The sequence below is a fragment of the Pleurodeles waltl genome, chromosome 9, assembly GCF_031143425.1.
Source record: "Pleurodeles waltl isolate 20211129_DDA chromosome 9, aPleWal1.hap1.20221129, whole genome shotgun sequence".
Lineage (NCBI taxonomy): Eukaryota > Metazoa > Chordata > Amphibia > Caudata > Salamandridae > Pleurodeles > Pleurodeles waltl.
Window position 1 is genome coordinate 935,010,973 of NC_090448.1, and position 27,435 is coordinate 935,038,407.

Genomic DNA, 27,435 nt, shown 5'->3' on the forward strand with positions numbered 1-27,435 from the left:
CTCTTGATCGGAAATTGGGATTCTGTGCAGGTAAATGATCCTACAAATGGGCATATGAAGCAAACGCAGATATTTAAAGTACTTGTCAACCAAATCGTTTTAGAATGGTTAATTTGCTAGACGTTTTGCGGATCAATACAACCATGAGATCTTAATGCTATTTTTGAATAGTTTTATCAGTTGAGCGGAAGAATGCCTGAGAAGTCAGTAATCTATTTAAAATTGGGCATTTTGACACAAAACTACTATAATGAAAAGCTGACTGACAAGGTGTTTAGATGTAAAACAATTTGTCTGAAAGGGTTTTTTCAAGACAGATAACACCGTTTAGAGAAACGTTATTCAGCCTTTTAGAGTATTATTAATGAAGTATAACTTTTAATATGCACTATGGTATTTCAAGGATTACCTTGACCAGGATCTGTGACAAGTACGGTACACCAAAAACTGCCTGGGGTTAGAGTTGGAATAGTATTTATATAATCATGTTGGCTTAAACCACCACAGCATTAATACGCATAGTACAAATGGGTGTTGTACATTACAGTACTGTGAAACACTATGCCTACGATCTGTAAAAAACCCTCTCAACAGATATTCGAGAACTGCCGATATAAAAGTAATTTATGTAGCATCAGAATGCTGTTGAGGAAAATTAGATAAACGCTCACATAAATATTTCTAATAACATAATTCAACTAATATTATTAATTGTTCTGTAGAGCATAATTTTAATAAACATATTCCAATCCAAAAAGTTTCTATTAAAACACATTTCAACTATAGACTTTGAATAAGAACACTTACATCGTTTATTCTAAACACAACAATGGGAATATCGTACACAGACACATATCTCTGCAGAACATCTCTAATTCACACAGTAATGTGAAGGACTCTGGCATGTTTTTGCCCAAAATATCGAAACCTGGAGATTTATCTTTGGGCAGGAAAGACTCTGTGCAAATGTATCCAAATTTACATATTGTTTGCAAAGGTATTCATCTATTTTATGGAGTCTGTGAAAATTACGTCTTGATAAACCATTTGGGCAGAGCAAATGCAGAGCCCAAACTGTGCTTATTGTAATAAAACAAAGGCAGACCTACCTTCATAGCATGCACAACAGCCTCTGGTTTCTGCACCCCAGGGACATACCCCGCAGGGGGTGTAGACGCGAGTTCAGGGGTCATGCGCGCAGGACCCTGTATAAACGATACAAGAAAAATCACTGCCTCTGTGGCTCTAGCAATTGGAAAGGCATTCTTACAGCAGGCAAAATAATTATGCTTTCAATAATACACTGAATGGAAAGTGAGGGAAGTGGTGAAGGTCACCCAGCATAATGTATGCATGCATCCTGTGAAAAGGAAGTGGGTAGAAGGACAAGCTGGATAAGCTCCACTCCAAAATTAACTAAGCTGAACAAACAAAGGTTTCTGCTGCACTTAAACAACCACAAATATGTAAGTGTTTCAGAGATAACCTACAAAACAGAGACACTGAGGTAATAAGACATCGTAGGCCTAGATTTCTCCAGCATTGTAATGTAGCTCCAGACAGATTTGATCAGTGCCCTCTTGAAATCGAGGCTTTTAAACAAGTTAACTGTGATCATCAAAATGGTTCCTTACATGTAGGTTTAATGTTCTTTGCACGCATGTGTATGCATACACACACACAGACACACACCGTGTTACAATTCTACACCTTTGATATAAAATAGCTGAACTGTTTGTACTAAATACTGATGTAAAAATATTTGACATAATTAAAACAAACAGCCTAATAGTAAGTAAAGTGTTATAAGTCAATAGCATCCATCAGTTTGGAGACATATTAGATTCTTACACAACCTTCGATCTACAGAGTTTGAACAAAGCAAAAGTTTGTTTTAACCCAACGATAGAGTCTTGCAGACACAGCTTTAAGTGGCTTCTTAAACACTCAATGTACTATGTCCCTTCAATTGTTAAACTCCCCATAGTACGTGAAAGGTCATTTGAGCAATACGTCACACAGGCCTTAGCATTATCTGAACTTACTCTGCAAAATCAAATCTTGTCTTCCATACATGTATTGGTATTATCCAACATCTACAGGGGCAAGAAGACACCTCCACAGATCTACTTAAGGATGTTTTCTACTATGCTGACTGCTTAATTGCATCCCAAAAAAAATTCAAGCACAGCTCCCTCGCCTTGAGAGAAAGGCACATATTTTCACCTCTCCAAACCTGCATCCACTTCAAAATATACATTATTTACAAGACAATCTAGGCCCAAATAAAAATAACCAGAAGATTTTGTTAACAAGCGGTTCATCTACAGACAATTACAGCTGCTTGCAACCACATCTGGAAGAGAATGGAGATTCAGAAGCAAAGAAAGAGACAGAAAGCTAATGGTCTCATTCTAGGCCCTCAAAACGTTGGAACAATCTCCAGCAAACACCACAGATTTCAACCCTGAAAACAATTCAGAAAGTATCTGAAGGCCCACTGGCTCAGAAAACGTATTTTTCCATTTGAGAATGCCAAGGAACATGCCACGTAAAACACACTCTACCCACCAATATTCTACATTGACAAGTGATGCCCGGAGGCCATCCTCTATTACCCAGTATAACAAACTTCCGCAGCCTCATCACTCTACGCAAGGTCAACGTCTCAAAGATATACATGCTTGAATGGATGTTGTGCACCCTCCAGCTATATAAAAGCCACATCATCATAAAAAAAAAATACCAAATACCAGACCTGTCACGTTGTCGTGTAGCTACCCCCACCTCCCTCAAGTTACAACAGTATGCAAAGTTTCCGCTAAAATTAGAAAGCAAGTTGCAGCTTTCATAATAAGTGCTGGATACATTTATCATACCGAAGTAAACTGATACACTTCTGTCAAAACACCTGCTACTCTACCACGCCTTTCATAACATTGGTGACCTGACGTCAGTGGTGAACATAAAAAATTATAGAAGAGAAACCACCAATAACTTTTGCATTTCACAGAGGGTGTTCGAGTAACATCAAATAGACAATTAGAGCCCAGAGGCTGAGCAGGCGTATGCTTGAACTTCGCTAGCTGGTTTGTAATCCCCAACATTGTTTTTATTGGTTACTAATTCTGCCTTGTGTTTTCATCCAATCAGTGGTATGCCTCTTCCTTGCTCCAGGCGTAGTATTTAGAGTCCAAAAAACAGTATTTTACAATTGTATCCATTTTTGCAGCTGGTGAATTTGAATTGTATCCAAGAATCAGAAACATTTGCATTCCCCCATGCTTAGTACAGCATCAACAGCGCCGTTGCATGGATCTTAGCGACGTTTCAAACTGAAACAGAAAAGTTCATTCACCGAGAGGTCAGCTGTAGTTAAACTCTCTGATGGCCCATTGGGGAAAAAAGTCAAATGCAAAAATACTGTTTTCAAAATATCAGCGTGCTACTTTTTTCAAAACATCACTGTGCAAAATAATACATGCGTTTATTTATTCTCTTCTTGCATTGTGTCTATACAATGCCTCGTGGCCACTTTGCAGGGCTACTTTAAAAAACCGATAATGTAAGTTTACGGGTCCGTGGCTGACAAGGGGAAGCTAAATGCCTCTGGTACTTAGCTTATCTCTCATTCTGAGATCATAATCATTCATTGCCTATGTTTTTTGGAACATTTACTTTTTCAGTATTCTTCTTCCAACCATATGGTCAGCCTGAACCTCGGCTACGTCTATAAATTAGGAAAAGGGTAATTTCAGCTCATTAACATCTCAGAGTCTATGGGACTCCATTAACTGAAACACCAAGTAAGGTCGAGAGCATGGGGATGGGACTTTCTCGACAGGATCTTCTGAGCAACGTACACAAGATGGCCACCGGCCCTGCTGTAGAGAGCCACCCGGGCTCTCCCATAACATGCTGCCAACTGAGGTCAAGGGGGTTGGGCTCACCACCGATGTCTATACTTAACGAGCAGTGTTGACCCTGTCAGTAGTTGAGTATTAGCCCACTCAGCGTGTGTCATGCATTCATTGAGCTAGCAAAGCGAGCACCTAGTCACGCGCCACATTGGCGACGAGGGTGAACTGCCCCTACCCAGATGTCGGCTCCGGCGATTTGATTCCTGACGGCGCTTACCTCGGCGCTCCGCTCTCCTGGTGGAGCGCTGCTGTCCTGTTGCCGTGGGTGTGTGCTCGCACTGGGGCCAGTCACCCACCTCCTCCTGCGGTGCTGCTGCGCTCGTTAGCACCGCTGGGACGGTGAAGAGGCCCGTCTGCCGAAGTCCGCCTCCTGTTACGGCAATGCTGCTCTTTGACCGTGCCAGTCCGGGTGCACGGCTCTTCCCTCCATGCTGTCAGCAGGGGAAGGACCCCGTCCAATGGCTACCCCGCGTGTGCCTGCCAGGCTGTGGATGGCGCGTCCTTCTGACTCCTGACCCTGCATTGAGTGTGAGGGGTCGCCTGCCGCGTGAGGAGGCCTCAGCTCCAAAAAAAAAAAAAAATATGAAGATACAGCCCATTGAAAGGAAAAGACAATTCACTGCAGAGTGGTGTTAGGATATACATGTATATACAGATAAAAGAGGTCACAAGAGACATCATTGGAAAAAAAGAAAAAAACAAACTATAAGGCTTTTGCCTCAAGTGGGGACGCCAGCGGCAGAGACACAGGCCTGCTGGGCCAGAGAACAGTTTTTGTCTGTGTAGGAAGTGAGTGGAGCTAGACAAGCGTAATGGGCTTGGCGCAGCAGAACCGTGACCAGCAGCCTCCACCACCCAATGTGGGGGCCCATTCGTCTGTGGCAGCGCTGCCCCCTTCAACCAGCTGGCAGATCCTGCCACAATGGTGCCGCAATGGCGTCATTGGCTTGGCCACCTAGACAACTATTTCTGTGCCACCAGAGAGACGGGTGGTGCGGTGCGCAGGTCCCTTATGTTGCACATGGGTGGTGACTAACTGTATGAGCTCTTTGGAAAACTCCCAAATACAGGTGCTGCCAATGACTTTGACGCAGCGGTGGTCGCACTGAACCTGTACTTTGACCCCCAGTTGAATCCTGATTATGAACGGTTCAGGCTCCGCAGAGCGCAACAAACTGACACTGAGTCAGTGGACATGTTTTACGCTTGGTTGAGGAAATTTGCAAGTACCTGTGTAGGCCTAAACCAGCATGAAGAGATCTGTGCGCAGGTCATTCAGGGATGCCATTCAAACATGTTACGGAAACTTATTCTGCGACAGCCTGGCATTACGTTGGACGAGATTTTGATCCTTGCTCGCTCGAATAAACTCTCAGCAACCCGGGCGGATGCTATGGCCGCTGCGAGAGGGCAGGCGTCAGCGGCATCCAGTGCCGCTAAACAGCTGGTGGTGAAAGAAGATCAGGTTGACGCTCTGCAAACACGTCAAATAGCCCAGCGTTCGCCACGTGCCCAAAAGCAGGGGCAAGAGAAGGCAGTAGCTGCGGATATGACCACAAAATGCCTGTTGTTTGCCCAGCAAAAGGGAAAAGCTGCAATAAGTGCGGGAATGTGAATCATTTTGCCAAGGTGTGTCGAACCAGATGGCTCAAGCAGAAGACTGCACTAGAAAAGACGGCCACAGTGAGGCGACTGATGCCTGCGGAGGGCACAGATGCTGGTGCAGCGGGAACAGGAAGAATGAGGTATGATGAGGAAGACATTTTTGTCATCTCATTCACCGGATGGAGGAAGCAAAAACAGTGCCCGCTCCCCATGTGCAATGTTAAGATCAAGGGTGTCAGAGCGACTTTGTTGATTGACACTGGCGTTTCAATCAATGTGATGGAAAGTGTGCTATACGACCAGCTGTCGCTGAGCTCACAACTAATGCCCTGCAACACAAAAATCTACACCTATGGTGCTCGTGACCCGCTCCCACTGCAAGGTGCCATTGACATGGAGGTGGTCAGCCAAGATCGCTCGACAAAAGCCAAGTTTTATGTTGTGAAGGGGAACAGGAGTACCCTTCTCGGATGCCACACAGCGGAGGATCTGGAACTTGTTTTCTTTGCACGTCAGATCCATGACACACACACATGCGGAGTCCATACTTATCGACTTCCCACAGTTGTTTGTAGGACTGGGCAAACTCAATGGGAAACAGTTCAAGCTGCATATTGACTCTGTAGTGACCCCCATGGCATTGCGGCACCATCTCTGGCTGGCGGTTAAGAAAGAGCTGCTAGCCCTAGAAGACCAAGGGGTGATCGAGAAGATTACCCCTTGGGTGTCGCCATTGGTGATCGCACCAAAACCCAAGCTGCCCTGTGCCATTTGCTTCTGTGTGGATATGCGGTTGCCGAATCATGCTATCAAGAGGGAACAACACATCACACCTATGATGGACGACATCATTGCAGTTTGGAAAGGCGCGCAATAGTTCTCAAAACTTTATTTGAATTCCGGCTAACATCAGCTGGAACTAGAACCTGAAAGCAGGAATATTACTACTTTCTCCAAGCATGTGGGGCTACGGCGTTTCAAAAGGGTTGTCTTTGGTGTGTCGTTGGCTGCTGAAGTTTTTCAAAATGCTATCAGAGAGACATTGTCTGGCCTTGAGGGTGTGCTTAACCTTAGCAATGACATTCTGATTTTCTCTGAGACGTTGGAAGACAATCATCGTCGGTTAAGGGCCATGCTTCAGCAGCTGTCTGATGCAGGTCTCACACTTTTACCAAAACTCAGTTGATTTCTTTGGATACATTTTCTCTCGCGAGGGGTTGCGAGTGGACCCCAAGAAGGTGGATGCCATTCGCAGTGCCGCAATTCTACGAAACACCGCAGACGTCAGGAGTTTCCATGGTATGGCAATGTACTGTGGTAATTTCATCCCTGATCTGGCTACAATGGCCGAACCTCTGAGACAACTAACGAAGGCTGATACCAAGTGGGACTGGAGTCCCGAAGCAAGCAAGGCTTTCCAGCATGTGAGGGGGCATTGTTGGATAAAGTGACTATAGCTTATTTCCACCCCAGGAGAAAGACTGAGGTAGTGGTGGATGCTAGTCCCGTAGGGCTAGGGGCAGTTCTACTCCTGGAGCAGCGTGACCAGGTGTGGGCATCAGAGGCATATTACAGCAGAGCTCTGTCAGCAGTAGAGGCTTGTTATGCATAGGTCGAAAGAGAGGCACTGGCAATCCGCTGGGCCTGTCAGCACTTTCACCAGTACCTGTACGGAGAAAAATTCCAGGTGGTTACAGACCACAAACCCCTTGTGTCGATGTTTGTGGGATCCACACGGCTGGCTCCCGCGAGGATTGTGTGCTGGGCTGTCTTGCTTCAGCCGTACAGGTTTAAGGTACCCCCGGCAGGGGGTAAACAACCTGGCAGACTATCTGTCGAGGCATTCCCCTTTGTCTCAACCAGGTAATGTGACAGAGGATGAAGGGGAAAAGATGGAAAGTTTTGTGAAAATGGTGGTGTAGGCAGCCTGCCCTGTGGCCCTTACACTAGGGGAGATAGCCGAAGCTTCGGGGAGAGACCCTGTCATAGGCCGTGCCAAAGATGCCTTGAACCGGCAAGAGTGGAAGCACTTCCTGGAGGGCACGCGGTCGCTTGACCAAGAGGAACGTATGGCCATGCAAGGAGCCTGGAAGTGAGGGACGAACTGTCGGTTGGGAGTGATGGTCTTCTACTGTAAGGCCCAAAGACAGTACTTCCCCGATGCCTGTGGGACCGGATGGTTGAAATGGCTCACCAAGGACACCAAGGGGTCACTAAGACCAAAGCTCGCCTCAGGGCCAAGGTGTGGTTCTATGGTATAGACGCCATGGTTGATACCCTTATCAGGAGGTACCACTCCTGTGCCATCACCACCATCGATCAGCACACCACTCCGGTGATCAAGGAATCACCCAGTTCAAAGCCATGGTCGAAGGTCAGCATGGATTTTGGGAGTTTTCCTGATGGGCGGCTGACAGTAGTCATGATGGACTCCTGTACCTGGTTCCCAGTGGTGGAACTAGTTACATCAACTGCATTTGAAAACGTAAGGCCAGCCTGGAGAAAACGTTTGCACTGTTTGGCCTCCCTGATGAGATCCGAACAGATAACGGTCCACCGTTTCAGGGCCAAGAGTTCCAAGACTACTTAGGTCATCTGGCAGTTCGGCATCGAAAGATTATGCCCTAATGGCCACAGGCCAACGGTGACATTGAAAGATTCATGCAGACTCTCAATAGAGCCCTATGAATTGGTGTGGAACAAGGGGATGATGTTGAGTGGTGTATGCACAAGTCTCTACGGGCTTATCAGCAAACGCCCCCACACTACCACTGGCTGCGCTCCGGCAGCACTGATGTTCAGGCAGCCCCCGCGGGACAGTATCCCGGCTGGGTTGCATTGGAAATCGACTGAACTGGATGTGGAAGCCGCTCAACAAAAGCGACGGACGACCAATCAGAAAGCAAGAAATCGGAGAAGAACAAGGTGCCCTGATCGTCGAGTGGATGACCTAGTGGTGGTCAAGGACCAACAACCTGGTGGGAAGTTCCCGACCCCTTATGAGTCCGGGATGTGGAAGGTGGACTAGGTAAATGGGACCATGGTGACCGCCCGAAGAGGAGAGCGGCAAGTCACATGGAACATATCTTGTTTCAAGCGGGTGGAAGTTTCCCATGGGGATGGTGGAGACGATGCTAGTGATGAGGATGAAGAAGGAGGTGATGAAATTATGGCTGAGGAGGAACTGGGTGATCGGCAAGCTCACGGACCAGCTCCTGCCAGCAACAGGTGACGTGGGTCACGAGGAGACAGCCGGTCAGAGTAAGAGGTGTCACTTGCAGCCTAACCCAGCACCCAGCCAGAGACTGAGGGATTTTGCATGTGTGGCATGTGTGCTGTTGTGTTGAAAAAAAAAAAGGGGGTGTGAATGTTTCTATTTCATTTCTTTGTACTTTTCTCCCTTTTTCTTTCAAGGTCTACCACTATCTGCTCTAAGGGTGGCTTTTTCCTATGGGTGGTTTATTTTGACTAAAGCCTGGGAGGGATGTAGAGAGCCACCCGGGCTCTCCCATAACATGTTGCCAATTGAGGTCAAGGGGGTTGCGCTCACCATTGAGGTCTATAATAAACGAGCGCTGTTGACCCCGGCAGTAGCTGAGTATTAGCCCACTCTGCATGTGTCATGCATTCATTGTGCTAGCAAAGCGAGCGCACAGTTACACGCCGCACCTGCTCTCTGGAGAGATATGAGAACTCACCCAGCCATACCAAAAATTACTCCACAGTTTGCCTTAAGTGTTCCTCTTTCAAATCATAAAATAAATAATCAGGGGCATAGGTTGGTCAGTAAGATTAGGGGGGGGGTGCTTCAGATTTCCCGACAATCACCCCGACATATAATGTTAAAATACATTATATGACAACCACAAGCAGGGTGCATGAGAGGGGCTTAGAAGCAGCGGAAATGGAAAGGTATGCGAAACGGTAGGAGCACTAAGTGAGAGAAACACAATATTCTGCATAACAATGGACATTTCTTAGGGCTTTCAAGAGATGAGAGAGAGAGTGTGTGTGTGTGTGTGTGTGTGTGCGTGTGTTTGTTAGTGTGTGGGTGAATACATGCCAGGTAAAATCCGACAGAGACCTCACCTCACCCTACCCAACTGCAATCAACAGTACCCAACTACTCTTTAGAAAATACATTTACTGGGGGTGTAACACCCTAAACAACCCCCCTACTCTAAAGCTACGCCCCTGAAAATAATATTTATTCGAGAATAATTCAAGAAGGTTGGGCCTCTCACAACCGTTCCATAGACTACATTCTTCTGCATTATTCTGAATAAAAGAGTAAACGCACAATGGACTAATTCATAAAGCAGCCCGTCGGTTCTCGAAACCCTTTCAGAAGGAAAGCACCAAGAATTATCCCTTTGAAACAAATCAGTCGCCGAGTGGCTTGCAACATTCAAACAGGAACCGCCCACCTACACAATGCGCACGTTACTCATTCCCGGCCTGTCGGCTAGTGTGTGCACTCCATGAAAGCCCCCTTCTGTCAGCTGTTATGAGAAACATAAGCCAGTACATTGTTGGTTCTTACAGGTTTATGTCTTCGGCTTGCCTGAGAAGTGGGTCAAAAGTTATGAGGCTTGTCGGTTTTTGTTGATTTATCTTAATGAACCAGAAATAACGTTGTATGACTAAGATGCCCTCAGAATACGTCTTCTGCGCATTTGTTCATTGAAGGCTCAGGAAGTGAGCACAGTAAAGTGTTGAGTAAAGAGGCCAGCATGGATCACAGGCTAACGCCTACTACTTGTTGGAAAACCGGAGCACCTATATGAGAGGCGCCGTTGCCCTTGAAGTAACCACAACTTTAAGTTAATAAAAGTAAAAAGTAACTTCGAGATAAAAATATAAATTCAATAACTACGGGCTAAATATACTACTTCAAAAGTTCAAAACAACAATTGGGCTAATCTGTCTCATTTGTCCTGCATTTTAAAAGGTTAACTACAATTATTTAAAAACAGAATCTACTTTAAGTATTTATAAACAGCTTGCAGCACGATCGGGACCATTTTATTTGAGGCCTTGCTGGGTTGTAAAACTGTTTCGAACCAATTATTAACTCATCATGGAGGCCACCATCTTTGAACAAAACATGACATGCTTATGGTCAAAAAGCCCCATAAAGGGCAGTTAAATTTGCTGGCTAGTATATAGCAAGGCGAAAACCACAGAAGCGGAGGTGGGGGCTCAAATGATCTTCATACATAGAGGCAGGTGGCTTTCCTGGATCATGCCATTGACCACCAACAGCATTAAATATGTAAACAGTAATGATTCTACTAATATTAATGATAAAAAAGTGCATTCTGTTCTGTTGAATAAAACGTCTGCCTAGACTTGATTCCCCTACGTGCTTCTTTGTTTCTTTATCTCACTTTTGCAGGTTTTCCTCTACACCCAGTCCTCATTTTGACACAGTTTTCCTAGTTTTATGTTCCTCCTTTCTGCTTTTTTTAAGCCAAGCCCAGGTTACAACACATCCACTGTCTGATAATATGATATTGTGGTTTACCAAGAACACAGAGGGCTTTAGGGTAGTCCACTAATTACTTACCATTGGTTGAATTTCCAGTTACTCATTTGCCTGCTTCTAAATTTGTGCCCCAGCTTGCCAATCCTGTGTTTGTCCCACCAACGGACCACTGCCACTTCACCATCTCTTTCATTGGCGGGTATCTCTGCGTCCACTGCTTCTATTTCAAGCACTACTTTTTTATTTTGTGTTCAGCCCTCCATGACTGTGCATGTGTTTGAGATGTCTCCTCAATGTATTTCTCTTCCCCTCCACTCCTTGTTACTTTGTCTCATGAGTGCCTCTCCCCCCCCCCTGTCGTATTTGCCTATGTGCTTATTTCACCTACACTACTATTTTAAAGGAAAATAATGCTGAAAAGGGAACTCTCGTGGTTTTCCTGATAAATGCTGCAGAACTATAAAGAACTTCTATTTTGGAATTTCTCCTACAAGGCATTGCTTGAAAGGAGAGAATTCTTCTCAGCGTGCAATCATAGCAGCTGGCACCTAACATCGCACGTGTCTAAAATGTAGTGCCAAAACATACAGCAGTTGACGCTGATGCATGAGCTTGGCTCCTTGTGCTTTGAAACCTATTTCCACCCTTGTACTCACATCCGCTTCCAATCCTTATATGAAATAAATTACATAACTTACCATTCCAACGTTCAAAATATTTCTGGTCAGGCGGTTGCATGAATATCATGTGACTGGTAAAATGTATGCATTAAATATGTCACCTCTTGAACAAGCCAAGCTTTTCTACAGACTGTTAAGTAAATCCGGGTATATTTCCATTACAAAATGCATGCCAAAATTTGTACCCAAGTAGACTGGTCAATAAGGCAAAGGTACACACGTGTCCACCTCAAGGGAAACATATGTTGAGCTAAACTCTTGAATCCAAAAACAACCAAGGGCAGGAACCTCTTGTACAGGCTTGTGCGTCCTGGTGCGGTGTTGTCATTCCACAAAAGTATTAATAGGCCAAGCATAGAGGACACTGTATAGATATATGAAGTGTACCTATGAGAAGAATTACACCTATGGTGTATGTAACTTACTCTTCTCTCATATGATGTGTTCTAGACCTCTACCTACCAGGGAACAGACCTTAGCAAACAGGACAAGGAGGTTCTGCAAGGCAGTTTTTCTAGTTATTTTAATAAAATTCTGTACTAAATGTTCTGAGACAACCATGTAACTACTTTGCAGATCTATTCAGTAAGGAGTGTGACAAACATCTCATTCATGCCACTGTTGCTAATGGGGATCGCTCAACCCAGCCACTGTTGTTTTCCAAACAAAATTACTCTGGAAGCAATAGAGTTAATATTAAAAAGAATGAGGAGGTCGCATTCTTTCTGTGGTGGTACTTCTACTGCCATATGACTTGTCTCATATGACCAGCATCACATAAATTCCACAACTGTATTCTATTCACATGTTTTTATTAAGCGCATGCCTACCCGAAACGGTCTTCCCAGTACTAACAGCCATTGCTTGAGTAGCGGGCGTTTAAACATACAAGTAGGTTTTGAGTTGCTTTCTGAAGCTTAGTTAGTTGCTGCTTATCCTAAGGCTGGCCTGTAAGGAGTTCCAGAGTTTTGGTGCAAGATAGGTGAATGAGCGTCCTCCACATCTGGCTCTCCTAATTCTGGGGACGGTGAGAAGGGATAAGTTGTTAGACTTAAGTTCTCTATTGGCATGATAATGGTAAATGAGGTAGTGATGGATACACAGGCTTACTTTGTGTTTTGCCAGTTGTGCGATGCAAAGTGCTTTGAATTCTATCCTTCTACTTATTGGCAGCCAATGGAGCATGGTAAGAGCTGGACGGGCAGACTGAGTTTTGGGTATACCTAACAGTACTCGAGCAGCAGCATTTTGAATGACTTAGCTTTTTGATTACAGACAGTGGACTTCCTAAATAAAGGGAATTGCTGTAGTCAAGGCAAGATAGTATGAGACCTTGAGCCACTATTCTACGCTCATCCATAGGAAGCCCTTCAAGAGTCTTCTTCAGTGCTCTGAGAAGGCTAAAGCAACTAGCTGCAACCTTCTTTGCCGTGGAGGCCATGGTGAAATGACTATTCAGTTTAACACCTACACTTTTGACTTCTGGTTTGGGGAGTGGATGATCACCCATGGATGGGAGCCAGTTAAAAGTTGGTCCCATAGTGAAGGATTGCTGCCAATTAGCAGGACCTTCATTTTCTCCCTGTTTAACTTAAGGCAGCTAACTGCCATCCAGTTGGTGACCTGCTCTAGACACAAGTTTAGTTTTTAAGATATAGAACTTATGTTAGGAGATAGACGATAATCTGCATATTGTCTGCGTAGGATATCATGATGAGGCCTAAAGAGCAGAGGATGCCAGAAAAATGGTGGTCGTATAGATTAAAAAAGTGTTAAACTCAAGTAGGAGCCCTGCAGCACTCCGTGTTTTAGCTGACGGTTCGTAGAGAGGAAAGGCCCCTCGCTGACTTGGAAGCTCCTATTATTAAAGAACGATAAAAGCCATTTTAAGGTGCTACTTGTCATGCCGACTTCTTCCAGTCTGCAGGGTAGAGTGGGATAGGAGACAGTGTCATAAGCTGCACTTAAATCACAGAGAATAAGTGCAGCTGACCCGCCCTGATCAAGGACCTTTTTAAGATCCTCGGTAGACATCAGAGGCGCACTTTCTGTACTGCAGCCTGGTTGAAAATCCATTTAAATGGTGTGAAGTATGTCATTCAATTCCAGGAATTTGAAGAAATGATGATTTATCGCATTTTCTAGTATTTTACTGACACCTGGAAGTAGCAAAATAGGTCTGTAATTTTCAATCGGCTCAGGGTCAATCTATGGTTTCTTTAATAGGGGGCGTATAACTGCAAGTTTCTATGCATTTGGGACGCTGCTGTTATCCAAGAAAGAATTGTACATGTCTGTGAGGGCTGAGAGAACATTGCCCCCCCCCCCCATTTCTGGAGGATGTCTAAGGGTGCAAGGTCAAGCGGAGAGCCCGATTTCACCATGTTTGGTACACTTAGGATTTAATTTTTACCCAGTTGCATGAAATTGGAGAGCTCGACCTTGAGTTTACTGGCTATGGAGTTTTTGTTAGTCCTGTTATTATAGCCTGGTGATCCTGATAGAGTGTCATAGATATGCCTGACTTTACCAAGAAAGTGACTGGCAAGTAGTTCACAAAGCGCTTCAGAGACGTAAAGGCCTGCACCTGAGGTATTGGGTTTTAGAAAGGATTTGACAATGGTGTAGATTTCCTTACAGGAATTTGAGGACTGACTGATCTTATCGGCAAAATCATCCAACATAGCCCTACGAATGGCATGTTGATATTTTTTCAGGGCCTTTTTATAGGCCTGCTTACATGCGTTATCGTAGTTGACCCTCCACTTCCTTTCGCATCTCCTGCAATCTTTTTTTAGTTCTCCTAACTCTCCTAATCCTTTTTTTTTTTAGTTCACTGAACTTTATCCCGAGCTGGGAATTCTTACTGGTTTTTAGGGTGGTTAGAACATCACATCCTTAAACACTATGTAGGATGTAGATATGTCTCCATCTAGTTCTGGGGCTGAGTTACCCAAGGCCATTTCCCAACTGGTAGTGTCTAATTTGGACCATTGCCAGGTAATCCTTTATTGCAGTATCTTGGATTTTGTCTCTCCTATTCTAGGAATGGAGAACAGAATCACAAAGTGATCGGACCAACACATTGGCATGTGGATGTTTGCTGTTATGTTACAACAGTTGGTGAAAATTAGGTCTAATATGTGACCCTTATTGTGTGTGAGGGATGTGATCACTGATAGGTCCTGTAGGAAGTTTACAGCGTGAGTACATGCTTTGTCTTCAAAATGAATGTTTAGGTTGCCTAGTAGCGTAAAGTTTGCTGTCTGAAGACCGTATGAGGCAAGAATGTCTGGCATGGCCTGAACAAACTCTGAGGCAGCCCCTGGCAGGTGATAGAAGAGTAGTCCCAAAAATGTATGTGTGTGAAAGTTTGATAAAAAAATTAAAGACTTCTGAAGCCTAGGATTATGACTGGGGCGAACCTGCAAGCATTGTGGCTTTCAAAAAATATGCAACACTCCACCTCCCCAGTTTTATCAGCTCAGTCACTTCTTGCGATTGAGTAGCTGGGTGGAAGTGCTACTGCTACGTCTGGCCAACTGTCTTTAAACCATTTTTCAAACAGGAAAAGGGCTTCTGGGCAACTGCCATCTAAAAAGAATAATAATTCTGATTTGTGCTTTTGGAAGGATCTTTATTTAATTAGGAACATATGCCACAGGTAACCTAGCTGACTTTGTGTGTCCTGACCACGATTCCTTTGCAGCACAGATGATTCACCAAACACCTTTAATTCAACAAACCTTAAGGTAAGATTATAGGTTGGACACTTATTAGGTAGATCTGCCGGGTCCAGGGAGTGATGGCAGGGTTCACTGGCCAAGCGGTTGAGGCGTTTCATGGCCTCTGAGGAGTAGTTTGTCTTGTCTGTGTCAAAAAGGACAGGGTCCTGGCCTCTGGCCGGACGAACGCCGACAGGCTTGCCTTTGGTGCACCCACTGCGTGTTCGCGCTCCAGCCCTCATTAAAGACTGAGGCCAGGGAGGAAGACTAGACCGCCAACCCAAAATGGCACCTGTTTATGTGCTCGCGAGTGACTACCTGGCACTGTAACCTGCGAGTTAAATTACAGTCCCAGAATAATGCCCACGAGCACCAATACTGTCACAGTTATAAGCAATGCCCCTCCCCGGAGCGTAAGATTAGGTGCTCAACGTAAAAACAAAAGTGCAACTGTCACAAGAGCAGCAAAAAATATGTGCAAATAGCAAGGTTAGTTCACAATTTAAAGGAACGTAAAGCCTTGCTGCTTTGGAATTCCATTTTGAGCTGGTAATTGTTTAAAATCGTACACACCTGGTTTAGTGGCCTCCAGATTATTTTCTTCATGTGCACTCACCACCAGACAAAATCCAGATAACATATCAGGAAATCTATCATCAAGGACAGGCTTACCATAACACTCAAAATACAATTATATTGCTAAAAGGTTACATCAGGAGAGACCTGAGAGCAAAGAACACACCAACAAAAGTAATAAGTTGCTTCTAAGGTCATCCTGTATTTAGCCATTTGTTTATTTACAGCTTATTTATTAAGTCATGCATAAATAACTGCTATAATTGATACAGGGATAACTACAAAGCAATTTAAATCAAATTATGTTACACTAACGTGCAAAATATGCAATTTCTTGAAATCTTACCACCATAAATGCTATACAAAATTGATAATTTTGCAGCAAAATTGGGTGCTTCAAACTAGTTATAGATTTCCCTCCAAATATTCTCATAGAATTTGTGCGAAAGTTTGCAAAGTCAGTTAATGCTCATTGTTGACATCTAATATGATGTGCAAGTTACATATTTGTATCAGGGCAAGGGCAACTTCGGCTTTCATCCTTCAGTGGATGGCAAAGTGGTTATTAGCAACGCCGGTATTTACCGCAGTTAACAAAGGCAGAAATGAGGTATGGAGTGCTACAGTAAAGGAATTTGTACACTAAGTTCAATCGTCCAGCGTGGTAAAGCTGTACATGGCATTAGTCTAAATTAATTAGCTTTCCTTAACAAAGTGGTTCACTGAAAATGAGAGCAAAGGAAAACTTAGCACAGTGAACCGTTGTGTGGGCACAGAACATTTTTCACGAAAATACTTTCTTATGCAGAGCTCACAGTACTATTCAATCTTGAAGTGCCATTTCCAACATGGAATAAGTGCTGGAATTCTCTAGAATTCCAGAAAAAGTTGGAAAATGTTTTTTTAATGCAAGCCTAAGCCTGAGGGAGTGTATTTCTGACACCGTTTTTAAGCCACCATTGGAATACATTACTCACAATTAAAACGGCTAGGTTAGCTCAAAGGTTTGCATCACAATCTAGAACTAGTATATGTTACTTTATCTCTAGAGTTAAACAAGCACTGCACAAAGCCAGAATGTTTTTCAGCCATGCTGTATGTATCACAGATGCTGTGCTGCATGCTGAATTAAGAAGACAAAAAGCCTATTACACGGCCAGCCCGTCACATCACATACACATGTGCCTACAAAATGACACAGATGATTCTTTTCATTTTATTTGCAGATTAGAGTTGGTTCGAACAAGAAAAAGTGCATGAAAACTTTTCTTTGCCTTTTTATTTTTTATTTTTTAAAGCGAGTTTGCATCATAAGTAGCTTGGATGGTACGTTTAAGGGGACAGGAATACGGAGGGCATAAGTGGGGGAACCAACATCGAGGACCCGGGTGGGGAGTTGCAAGGCGGGTGTGGGGAGTGGATGCAATGGGCAAAAGAGAAGGGGGACAGGTGGGGGAAGCAACATGGAGGGCAGGGAGACAGAAGTGGCAGAAGTGGGTGGGTGTGAGGAGGAGACGAAACAGGAGAGAGCAGCATGGGGTGGGCAGGGGTAGAAGCACCCTGGCAAGAAAGCAATGAGGGAGGACACAATAGCAAACCAACATGGATGGCGTGGGAAGAAGCACAGAGGTGACAAAGGACAAAGTAACAAGGAGTGGAAGGAGAGAGAAGTACTTGAGGGAGACAACAGGAACGAAACGGAACTCCTATGGAATACTTAACCCAAAAAAGTAGTGCTTGAAAACCAAGCAGTGGAGGCATCGAAGGCAGCCAATCAAAAATATGGTAAGGAGGCTATGCTCCCTGGGAGGGTAAACAAAACAAGATTGACAAGCTGGGACACAAATAAGGAGCTGGCAAATGAGAGTAAGAGGAAAGACAACAATGATAAGCAAAGGGTGGACTTCAAGTCTGTGTATGTTCTTAGTAAGCCCACAATATGTCTTGCTTTAGACAGTGCATGCCCTGCTTAGTAGGCTCGACCTGAAAACAATGACAACATTGATAAGTTTGTGGAAAGGCTAAAAGTAATGCAAATAACGCCAAATCAAAAATAATTCATAAAGCACCATGTCACTTGCAAACGGCACTTTAACAACACTGGAGGCACGATAACTACATTGATTATTTTACATACTTGCTGCAAAACAAAAAAGAAGCAAATAAATGATAAAGCCTAGCCAAAGAGATAAAACAACATCTGTTCTATAAACTGCAAGAGTAATAATATCAATTTCGTTATCAGATATTGCTACAATCCACTCTTACATATTCTCAAATGCGGGGTGTTGAGTAATTTAAAGTGAGGCACTGAGATGTTGTATTTGCCCTGTAAACAGGTTCACTAGAATTATGTGATTATGCGGCGTTTTGCACATAATTATTAATTTTTGCACAGTTGCTAATAACCCAGCATCTGCTGCATACTTTCGGATTTCAACCAAAAAAGGTGTCTCTGACTCAAAAGTCACTAAAGCTGCTGCCACGTGTGTTACCACACAGTGGCAGGCCTTGAAAAAGGCTAAATGGCCACCATTGCATTGAATGCAGCATTTAGGTTGTAAACTTATAATTATAAGGTCAAAAATCAACCCACTCTTAACACAGCTAAAAATGGCAAACAGTGAAGTAATACTGACATGTGACGACTCATAATTTGTATTTTCCATGCCTCAAATGTTGCCAACCTGCCTCCTAACATGGTCCTCCCTGTAACAACCACTTTAATATTAAGAACACGCACTTGCAATACAATGGGTCTCGCATTTGCTCGAGTTAGAGCTATTTGCGTTGTAAACTCCTAATCCGACTTTTCTTGCCATATAAATTGAAAATGAAAAGTAAAACAGTTTTACTTTAGCGAGCCGATTCGCAGCGCCACGGCCACCATGAGCATCGGTGTGAAGAGAGACACAAAAGGAAAAAGAAGTTGGCTTACAGTCAAACTTACGAGAAAAAGTGCAATTAGCCATGTAACGGGGGTGATGGCCAAGGAGGTAACAAAACCTCCGCAAGGATGGACAAAGATAAACCATTTACCAATGTCAGCAAAAGATTTTTGAAGGGCAAGACCACAAACGAGTGGTAGTGATGGGCGTGCGGTGGGCGTGGTTAAAAGCCTAGATACATACCAACACGTTGGAAAAGCAGCACTTGTGCTCGACCTCAAAATGCTTTTGAGAGAGAGATGTCTTCAAACAGAACCTGTTCCCAATCCTTCAACAGGACTGAGGCAACAGACAAAATGTACGCAAGTCGGCTCACACTTTCATTGTACCACTGGACATAGTGCTGTGTGTGCACCTGGTCAGGGGGTCTGGTCTGCACATCATAACAGCCCTGACCAACTAAATCACAACTGTGACCCAAGCAAGGTCATTGCGAGGATTTGGTCATCCTTCTATGAGGCAGTGCTGCTGGGGGTCCTGCAGAGACGCTACCTGCAACACGATCTCAAGCGTGGAGCCTGTCTTGTTTCAATTTTACTTTGGGTTTTCATTAACTTTCGGAAGTTACATTATGGAATGTATTATTTGAGCCTGAGAGCCGCAGGTCTTAATTATTCACAGCTGCTCTGATTTTCAGCCAGTACCCCTCCCTGGGAAAGGCAGAGCTGGAAATGCTTCCATGAGCACACTTTCTGCTTACAGATGTTGTTCTAGCAACTTCTTATAAAGGCAGACAGGTCTGGCACAAGGTGCTTACCACCCAAGTCCAAGTGAAATTTTGAAGCATCTTCTCCACACCCAGACTTGACCACCAAGCACCGTAAAAACATTGCAGCGCTTGCCCCTGTCACTAAACAATCATTGGCAAAGCCAACAGGTCTACCGTTGGTCAAAAGCATTTTGAATTTGTCAATGTTTCTTTTATTTTACCATGCTATTTTTTCAGAACTTTATTCCTAGGGATGCTGTGATATACTTATTTGTACGGGTTTTCAACAAGCCCACTTTATCAATTGGTCTGTTAACCGTTTCATTCACATTTTTCTTTCACCCACTAGAGCAAACAGCATTGGAAAATGGTTCAGCCCACTTCAGCCATTGGTAAAATTCACTGTGAGTGACAGCATTCTGCTGTTTCATAGGGAGCATATCCACCTAAAAAGGAGTTCCCTTCTCAGCCAGGGACTACCATAGCAATGTGCGGTTTTGAGGCCAAAAAAATAGATTTGATTTTAGACAATGTTTATTTAATTGATGAGGTCCAAACACCTTTCCTAACAATAAAGAAGAGCAAAATCTATCTCAAAAGAGCAAAAAACGGATGCCAGACCTAGAGGCATCATCATTCCTTGTTTTATTCTGTTCTTCAAACAATGGACTTAATGGGGTATTCAGGAACCAGGTCTCCAAGCCCTCTTCAGTTTCATATTTGAGGCCTGGGTCCCATAAGATCTAGGATGCCACTTTAAAGCAGGAGTGTTCATTGCTGCCTGGTACCAAAGAATGGTCAACACGAGGTCTAAAGGCTGCACTCTGAGCCTAGTGGCTCATCTCCGATATCTCTCTCTCTACTTGGGAGTTAGTTTTCTCTTATTATTGGGCGATTTTAGTTGTGAATGGCTAGCATTCAGCGGCGACTCCTGCGCTATAGCGGAGAAGCGTCGCCCCCGCCAACAGCAGCCGCTGCCATCCTTTTACAACTAACGATAATAAACCAGGTTTATTATCATTTTGTTGTTAAGGGGGCGGGGCACTGGGGATGACAGGAATGACGGGAGTGCACAGAGCACTCCCTTCAGTGTGCATATGTGTTTGGCCAGCTGTCTTGGACCGGCCAAACACACATGCGCTCAGGGCCCTCGCCAGCCTGGCCCTGTGTTGCCAGGCTGGAGAGAGCAGGCACAGGCTCTCCAGTCTGCCTGGGAGCAACCTGGCTGGGAGCTCCCAGCCAATCCTAACGCTGCTCTGAACAGTGTCAGGATTGGCCGCAGGCCAGGCTGGGAGCCCGTGCCTCCTGTCAGGAAGAAGGAGGGGCAGCACGACGAAGTGAGAAAGGTAAGTTTAAAAAAAAATAATAATAATAATATTTATCCTCCTGCCACCCGCCCCTTCGCAGTGCAGCGAGCCACAACTGCTAGCATTTATACACTGGACAAAAGTACAGCCATATTGGAAAATGGCTTTAGTGCTATCTCAGTTATATGAAGTGGGATCCATTAAACACCTCAACACATTAATTCTTCAGATGTGTTCCCTTTATTTTATTATTCCACATTTTCTCTACCTAGGTAGGCTAGCAAGTTACACTTTTTTTTTTTTTTTATAATGTTCCTTGTGCAACACTGCCTTTGACTCCACATGTACTAAATTCACACATGTTCACAGAAGTTTTCAGCATTTCGTTAAAAGTGTGACAAATCCGTTTGTAACCCCACGCAAATGCTCTGTCTTTTTCAAAATACTGCTTTATCTAGGAGGGCAATGCATGTTTCCTCAGCACTTCCCTATCACGGCAGAGAACTAAAAGAGGCTGCTCTTAGAAACTTTGTGGTTTGGCCAGGATTACACACTTTGGTCAGTAAAAGAGCCAGTATTAGTGATCAGAACTACTGGTTGGACAGGCAGCAGTTTCTGCAACTTGATAAAAATTTAGGACACATTCAAATTCTCGATAAGCAAATGAAAATTCCACTAATTGTAAAATATACACTGTCCCTTTAATTCATGCCTGCACAGGCTCCAAACTCTCCCTCTTGCAACGTTCATTTGTATCCTTGTAAAAATGGTGAAACGATATCTGCTGACACTTGGGCTGTCAGTATGCAGCACTGGGGAAAACGCACCTTAAATTAAGATAGCTTCCCAGCTCTAATTCATACTGACAGCACATTGGCATCAAGGCCCCTATCCAAAAAGTGCTACATTATTCTAACAGTGCGCACCCCGGAGGAAAGATCATTTTAATTGGGGAAAATTGCATTGCGAAGAGCACCGCTCCTCAACAGCGCATTGCTATAAATGTCTGCAGCGTAAACGTCTGGGCCCATGCTTCTTCCAATTAGTACTTCTTGACCTGTTTCAGTCTAAAGATGTGTGGTAGCCTTCAGTGGGATAAGACGGCAGCGAATCAGACTGCTGCTTTCTGTAGCCTGTGGCGTTCTTTGAAAGGCAGGCTATAATGAGCGCTGCTCCCAGGGCGGAATTGAAGGGACAGGGATAGGGCTGTCTTTTTTTCTTCCTTACCATACTCTTTTACAGTCAGTTGTTCCGAGTTCTAATTCCGCATCGATTACTGCACATGTAGGTCACTCCGAAGATGTACGTTCACAAAGCATCTGAACTTATCAACTGACTTCGACAGCAAGGCTTACAAATGAGCAAGCGGCGCCAGCAATAGCCATGGTCATGGCTCAGAAAGAAGCATTGGAGGTTATAAATAGCATAGACTGACTTCTGCATAGATTTTCAGCCTTGTTGGATTTGTACATTCCCATCTCCGGAAACCTGCACCATCTCAGCTGCAAGCAACAGAAGAGATTCTAGATGGCCTGGAAAGCAGGCTGAGGTGAGTCCACCAGGAACAGTCTAGAGCACATCTGACCCAGGAGCTTCCACTACCTCACTTCGCATTTAACACACAATATTAAGTCAACTTACACCCTGTAGAAGGGCACTTTGAGTAAATGCTGCAGATTTTCAAGATTCCCATTTCGCATTTTAGCATCTAGAAAGAAAAATGCAAAGCCTTATAAAACGCATCCGTTCGTCACGTACCAATTTGAGATCCATTTTACAGAAAACATTCTGCCAGGGAAGAGGCGCTGCCAAAGCAGATAAGCCACTTGATGGGGGGCGTGAGTTATAGTTACCTTAGGGCATGAGTTATAGTTACTTGAGATAACTAACTATAGCTGGAGAATTTCTATGGTTTGTACGTTTAAAATGTGAGCCTAACTAAAATGTCCCTGTAACCTTTGTTTTTTTAAGTGATTATATATATATAAATATATATATATATATATATATATATATAAAAAACCCAGTGGCGGTCCCAACTGATTAGTTATAGTTAGGTCAGCTGGTCCATAGGAAACACATTTTTTGTATTGCTAATAACTGGCAGAATTTAGCAAATATCCACAAAACGTTTCAAAGAGGTGCCTAGTTTCTGTATGGACTGTTTCTGGGTGATTCATCAAGTGGGCGCCGAAAAAAAGGGGGTCCCAAAATGCAAAATCCCCATGCATTTTCCATAGATTTCTTTACTTTAGGCATGGTTATCCGATTGGCCCAGGGAGCTTAATTTCCCTAGGGCCATCTCACGCCTTCAGGAGTCAGACTCCCGCAGGTGCGAGCGCTCTGACTAGCTGCCAGCATCATGATAAAAATGTTGCTGGCAGTCATTACATGACTTGGGGACTTTGTCCTCTGTCCTAAAGATGAAGAAAAAGTGTTATAATGGGGCAGGGTAGGCATGCTCTTCCCTCTAGGCCCATGGGGAGGGGCGGGGGGGAGGGACCAAAGGACCCCCGCTAAGGCCAAAATACAGAAAAAAAGAACTGGCAATTTTTGCCACAATCCCACAGGAGTTCTGTGGGATAAAAAAAAATGGCAACCCCGGGGCTGCATTATTTAATTGTGTGAAGGCAGGGGGTGCACTGCTCCTTCTCGAGCCATATTCAGCCCTGAGAGCTCCATTCCCGGGGCCAGGTTCATTATTGTGGGGAGGGGGCATGTAGACCCAGTCCTTGAGATGTATTAAGCCCGAGTCCGCATCCACTGGGATCCAATTAATCAAATGAAGGGAGTGCGCACCAGGGGGGTGGCTTTACATATGGCAATAAAGTATTACTTTATGTTAACCAGAAACCCTAGACATTCACTGATAAACACAAAGGCTAAATTGACATTATAGATAGGTGTGATAAAAAGATTTGTTTTTGTTTACAAATTTTTTTAAAAATTAACTGAAAAAACCCAAGAGTTAATGTAACATTATTGTTAGGTGAATACATCAGTGACAACATTAACGTTTTGACCTAAAAAAAAACAAAAAAAAAACACAGAAATTCACCAGTTACAGTTAGCTGAGCTAACTATAACTTGCACCCCTGCCATGCACTGCTTCTGACCTCACATATTGCATCACTCATGACATGTTCTATGACATCACTGATGCCACCTCAAATGCAGATCCTTCAGCAGTAACTAGGAGCAATCAGTAGAGTGGAAAGAATAAACACAAGGACGTTACAAAAAAAAAGTGAGAAAACTTAGGCCATGATTTATACTTTTTTGGCACCGGATTTGTGTCATTTTTTGACTCAAAAGCAGTGAAAACGTATTAAAAAAAAATTGTATTTTGTAAGTTTACGTTGCTTTTGCTTCAAAACATGACGCAAAGGCGGCGCAAAAAAAGTATAAATCAGGGCCTTAGTCACTACCATGGTCAGACCCCCTACAGGCCTGAGCCATCTCTCCTAAGCCGCGGTAAAAGCATTACAATAGCGTGCATTCATCCTGATTAAACGTTCAGGGCTCCAACTAAATTAGGCAGTCGTTTAATTCACTTTTTCTATCAGACCCAATTGATTTTTACATGTTCGAGCCACCAGAGACAGTGTTTTAATAGAAACGAGCCAGACAACGCCAGACTGCAAGTCTGCCAGGAGAAATATCATTATTAAATTACTGTTGTCATATCTTAGCGGATGTAAAGCTGCGAGGTGAATGATCCGTTCTCCATTAAGCCTGATCCATCTTGTAATAAGATGCACTGCGGTCCCACTCCTGCATCAGGAGTCCTTAAGTGATCCTCTCTTCACTTTCCCAGAAGCTCTGCCAGCGGTGAATCCTGACAGCTGTCACAGGCCACCAAAACTTTAAATATCATTCAAATCCTTACCTTAGTCAGCAGAAGAGGAGCTAGCGTGGCAAAAATATCATTCTCAACATCTTCGGCCTTAGCCTCCTTTTTCAAAATGAACTAAACCATGTTCTCAGAAGTTGACTGCTGAGTGGGCAGCTCTGCATGCACAGGAGAGCCTTCAATGTCTTATGACACGATATCAATGGAGGCAAACCGCACTCGCCGACGCCAGAGGAATCCGAACTATAACTATTTCATCCCAAAAGATAAGCGAAAAGGCTGAATATTTGATAATGAAAAACTTTTTTTTTTTTTTTTTAACTATACTTAGCATTACAGAGAGATTCAGTTCTTGAGATGCTTAAATAATTCACACTCTTAGTAAGGTCTGGGCTTACTGTCAGGAAATGGACACCCCATGAAGGAGGCTACAGCAGAGTCGGGGCCAATGGACACGTCTGTAATGTACAGAGTGCAGAAAGGGCTAGTTCCACTTCAACATCCTAGCTCGCGTCGTAGGTTTTAATTGAATAACCTAATGAGTTCTACAATTTTAGTCTTGGTTGCTTCAGCTGAGAAACCCAGGACTGCAAATTCTACAAAGTCATCATGAAGAGAGGCAGCAGCCCTGCCAGCAAGTAAAATCTTTACATCAGTTCTACCCCACTTAAATCTGCACTAGATCAGCCATTGCCTGCTGCTCTCCTTGACCTGCTTCATTAACACATTGAATGGTCACCGTGTTCTCATCAGCATAAAATAGAGAAATTACCTTTGTGTCCATCCCAATCGAAGCCTCACTGATCCAAAGCATTGTAGCTAATTCACTGGTCTAGAACAAATCTGCGAAGTGTCCTCGGTGCAACCAAGCATCTCCAAGAACTCATTTCTATTTTAAAGGATTAGTTGCCTACCTGACCAGAGCATATACATCTAGCTTCAAGTCTGATCTCTTCACCGCCTCTTGTTAGTCGTATCTTTTCCCAAAGCATCTTTACGCTCCCTTCTCTTATACTGAACACCTGGACTCCCTAACTTAGGCCACACTTTCCTTGTCTATGGACATGCATGTAGACTTTGCCTCCTGCCATGCCTTCAGTGATAGTACAATTCAATTACATTCTCCACAGACACAGAAGATCTGATTCACTTTTTTGAATGGACATGCAAATTTACTTTTGAAAATTTAGTAGTACCTCCTACTAAAATCCGGAGTAAGGTCTGCTCACAAACAAATCTATGTAACTCGGCCAGAAAATGTTATTGTGTTATAAAGTGTTATATTTGTACTGAGCTGAACCAAGCAGCGCGAGATGTAACGTTTACCAATAAAATGATGATATCACAGTGGAAGCACATTGTGCTTATGCACAGCGTTCAACAAAGTATTAAAGTTTGCAGTGGCACTAACGTTTCATGAAAGTGGGTCAGACCCCCAAAAATATCCACGTAGGCAAGTACTAAGGAGATTTCATGGTGATTGGCCAGGATTTCAGCATATTTCTGAACTGTCAAGACCGTTTCAGGGTGTGTCCCGATACTATACAACCACTTGGTGCACAGCATTTCAGTTACAGAAGTGCATTAAAGGGAGAAGTATGCAGTAATCAGTGTACTGCCGATGGGAACTCTTCCTGTGCATCTTAAGACATGCAGGAATACGCAGAGGCGGCTGCTGAGAAGTTTAAGTGGTGGGGTGAATATTTTGACCCACTGACAGGCACTGCTAAAAACAAGCATTGCCCTTATCTCAATGTCTAAGCTCTCAATTGTGGTCAGCTTTAAAAAGTGATTATAATGGGTCATAATTGAACATATTGGAGTTGAGGCTGAAGACAGTGCAAGTTTCTCAAACTGCCTGTCAGTGAATCAAAATTAACTTTATGCAAAAAAAAAAAAAAAAAAAAAAAAATGTGTACTTACCTACTGCCTTGGTGCACCACTTCATCTCGGCAGTCCATGTCTCCAGCACAGGCTCCCAGAGCCTCAGCTAACTCCCTTTTACCAATCCAGACGCTGCTCTTAAGCTGTGGGTAAAGTTAAGCAGCAGGAGGGAAGCACCAGGATTGGTTGGAGTGGACTGGCTCCACACTCCCATAGACAGAGGAGCCCTGTGCCTGCGTTCCACCCAACTATCTTAGACAGTTTGGGTTGGAGAGGTTTGAAGTGTGCATGTCAAGCTGGCCATCCCAAGACAGCTGGCCAAAGTGACATGCACACTTTAAACTGAAGTGCACACCACTCCTCCTCTACTGCCAATCAGCAGCAATGGCCCCACCTCAAACTCTGCTGCCAGCATGAAAAATAAAATGATAATACATTTATTTTATTATTATTTTATTTTTCATGTTTGATCTGAGGGGGGGGCACTCATAAGCCCTAATAGAGGAAACGCTGCTGGGAATACGGCACAACAATAAACTAGCACAGTTTACTAACAGCATTAAAAAAATGATACCTCACCACACACAAGTTCAGTAGAACCTTTGCTATCATTAGCACTTGTTATTTCATGTTTATTGGCAAAAAAACAAACTCAGGGGTGATACCAATTCTCCAGGTAGTGAATGTATTATCACCACACTATGGTATACAAGGCTGTCTAAGCATGGACCACAGGCATG

General features: G+C 43.8%; 1 protein-coding gene across 2 annotated transcripts in view; it reads right to left on the reverse strand.

Annotated features, from left to right (window-relative positions):
* The window catches only part of CCDC85C (coiled-coil domain containing 85C), a 284,535-nt gene that overhangs the window by 27,304 nt on the left and 229,796 nt on the right, over nt 1–27,435 (reverse strand). For both annotated transcript variants that reach the window (XM_069208293.1, XM_069208292.1), the window contains one exon: nt 1,110–1,205. In XM_069208293.1, coding sequence (XP_069064394.1) covers nt 1,110–1,205 — 96 coding nt within the window. The remainder of the gene's footprint in view (nt 1–1,109; nt 1,206–27,435) is intronic.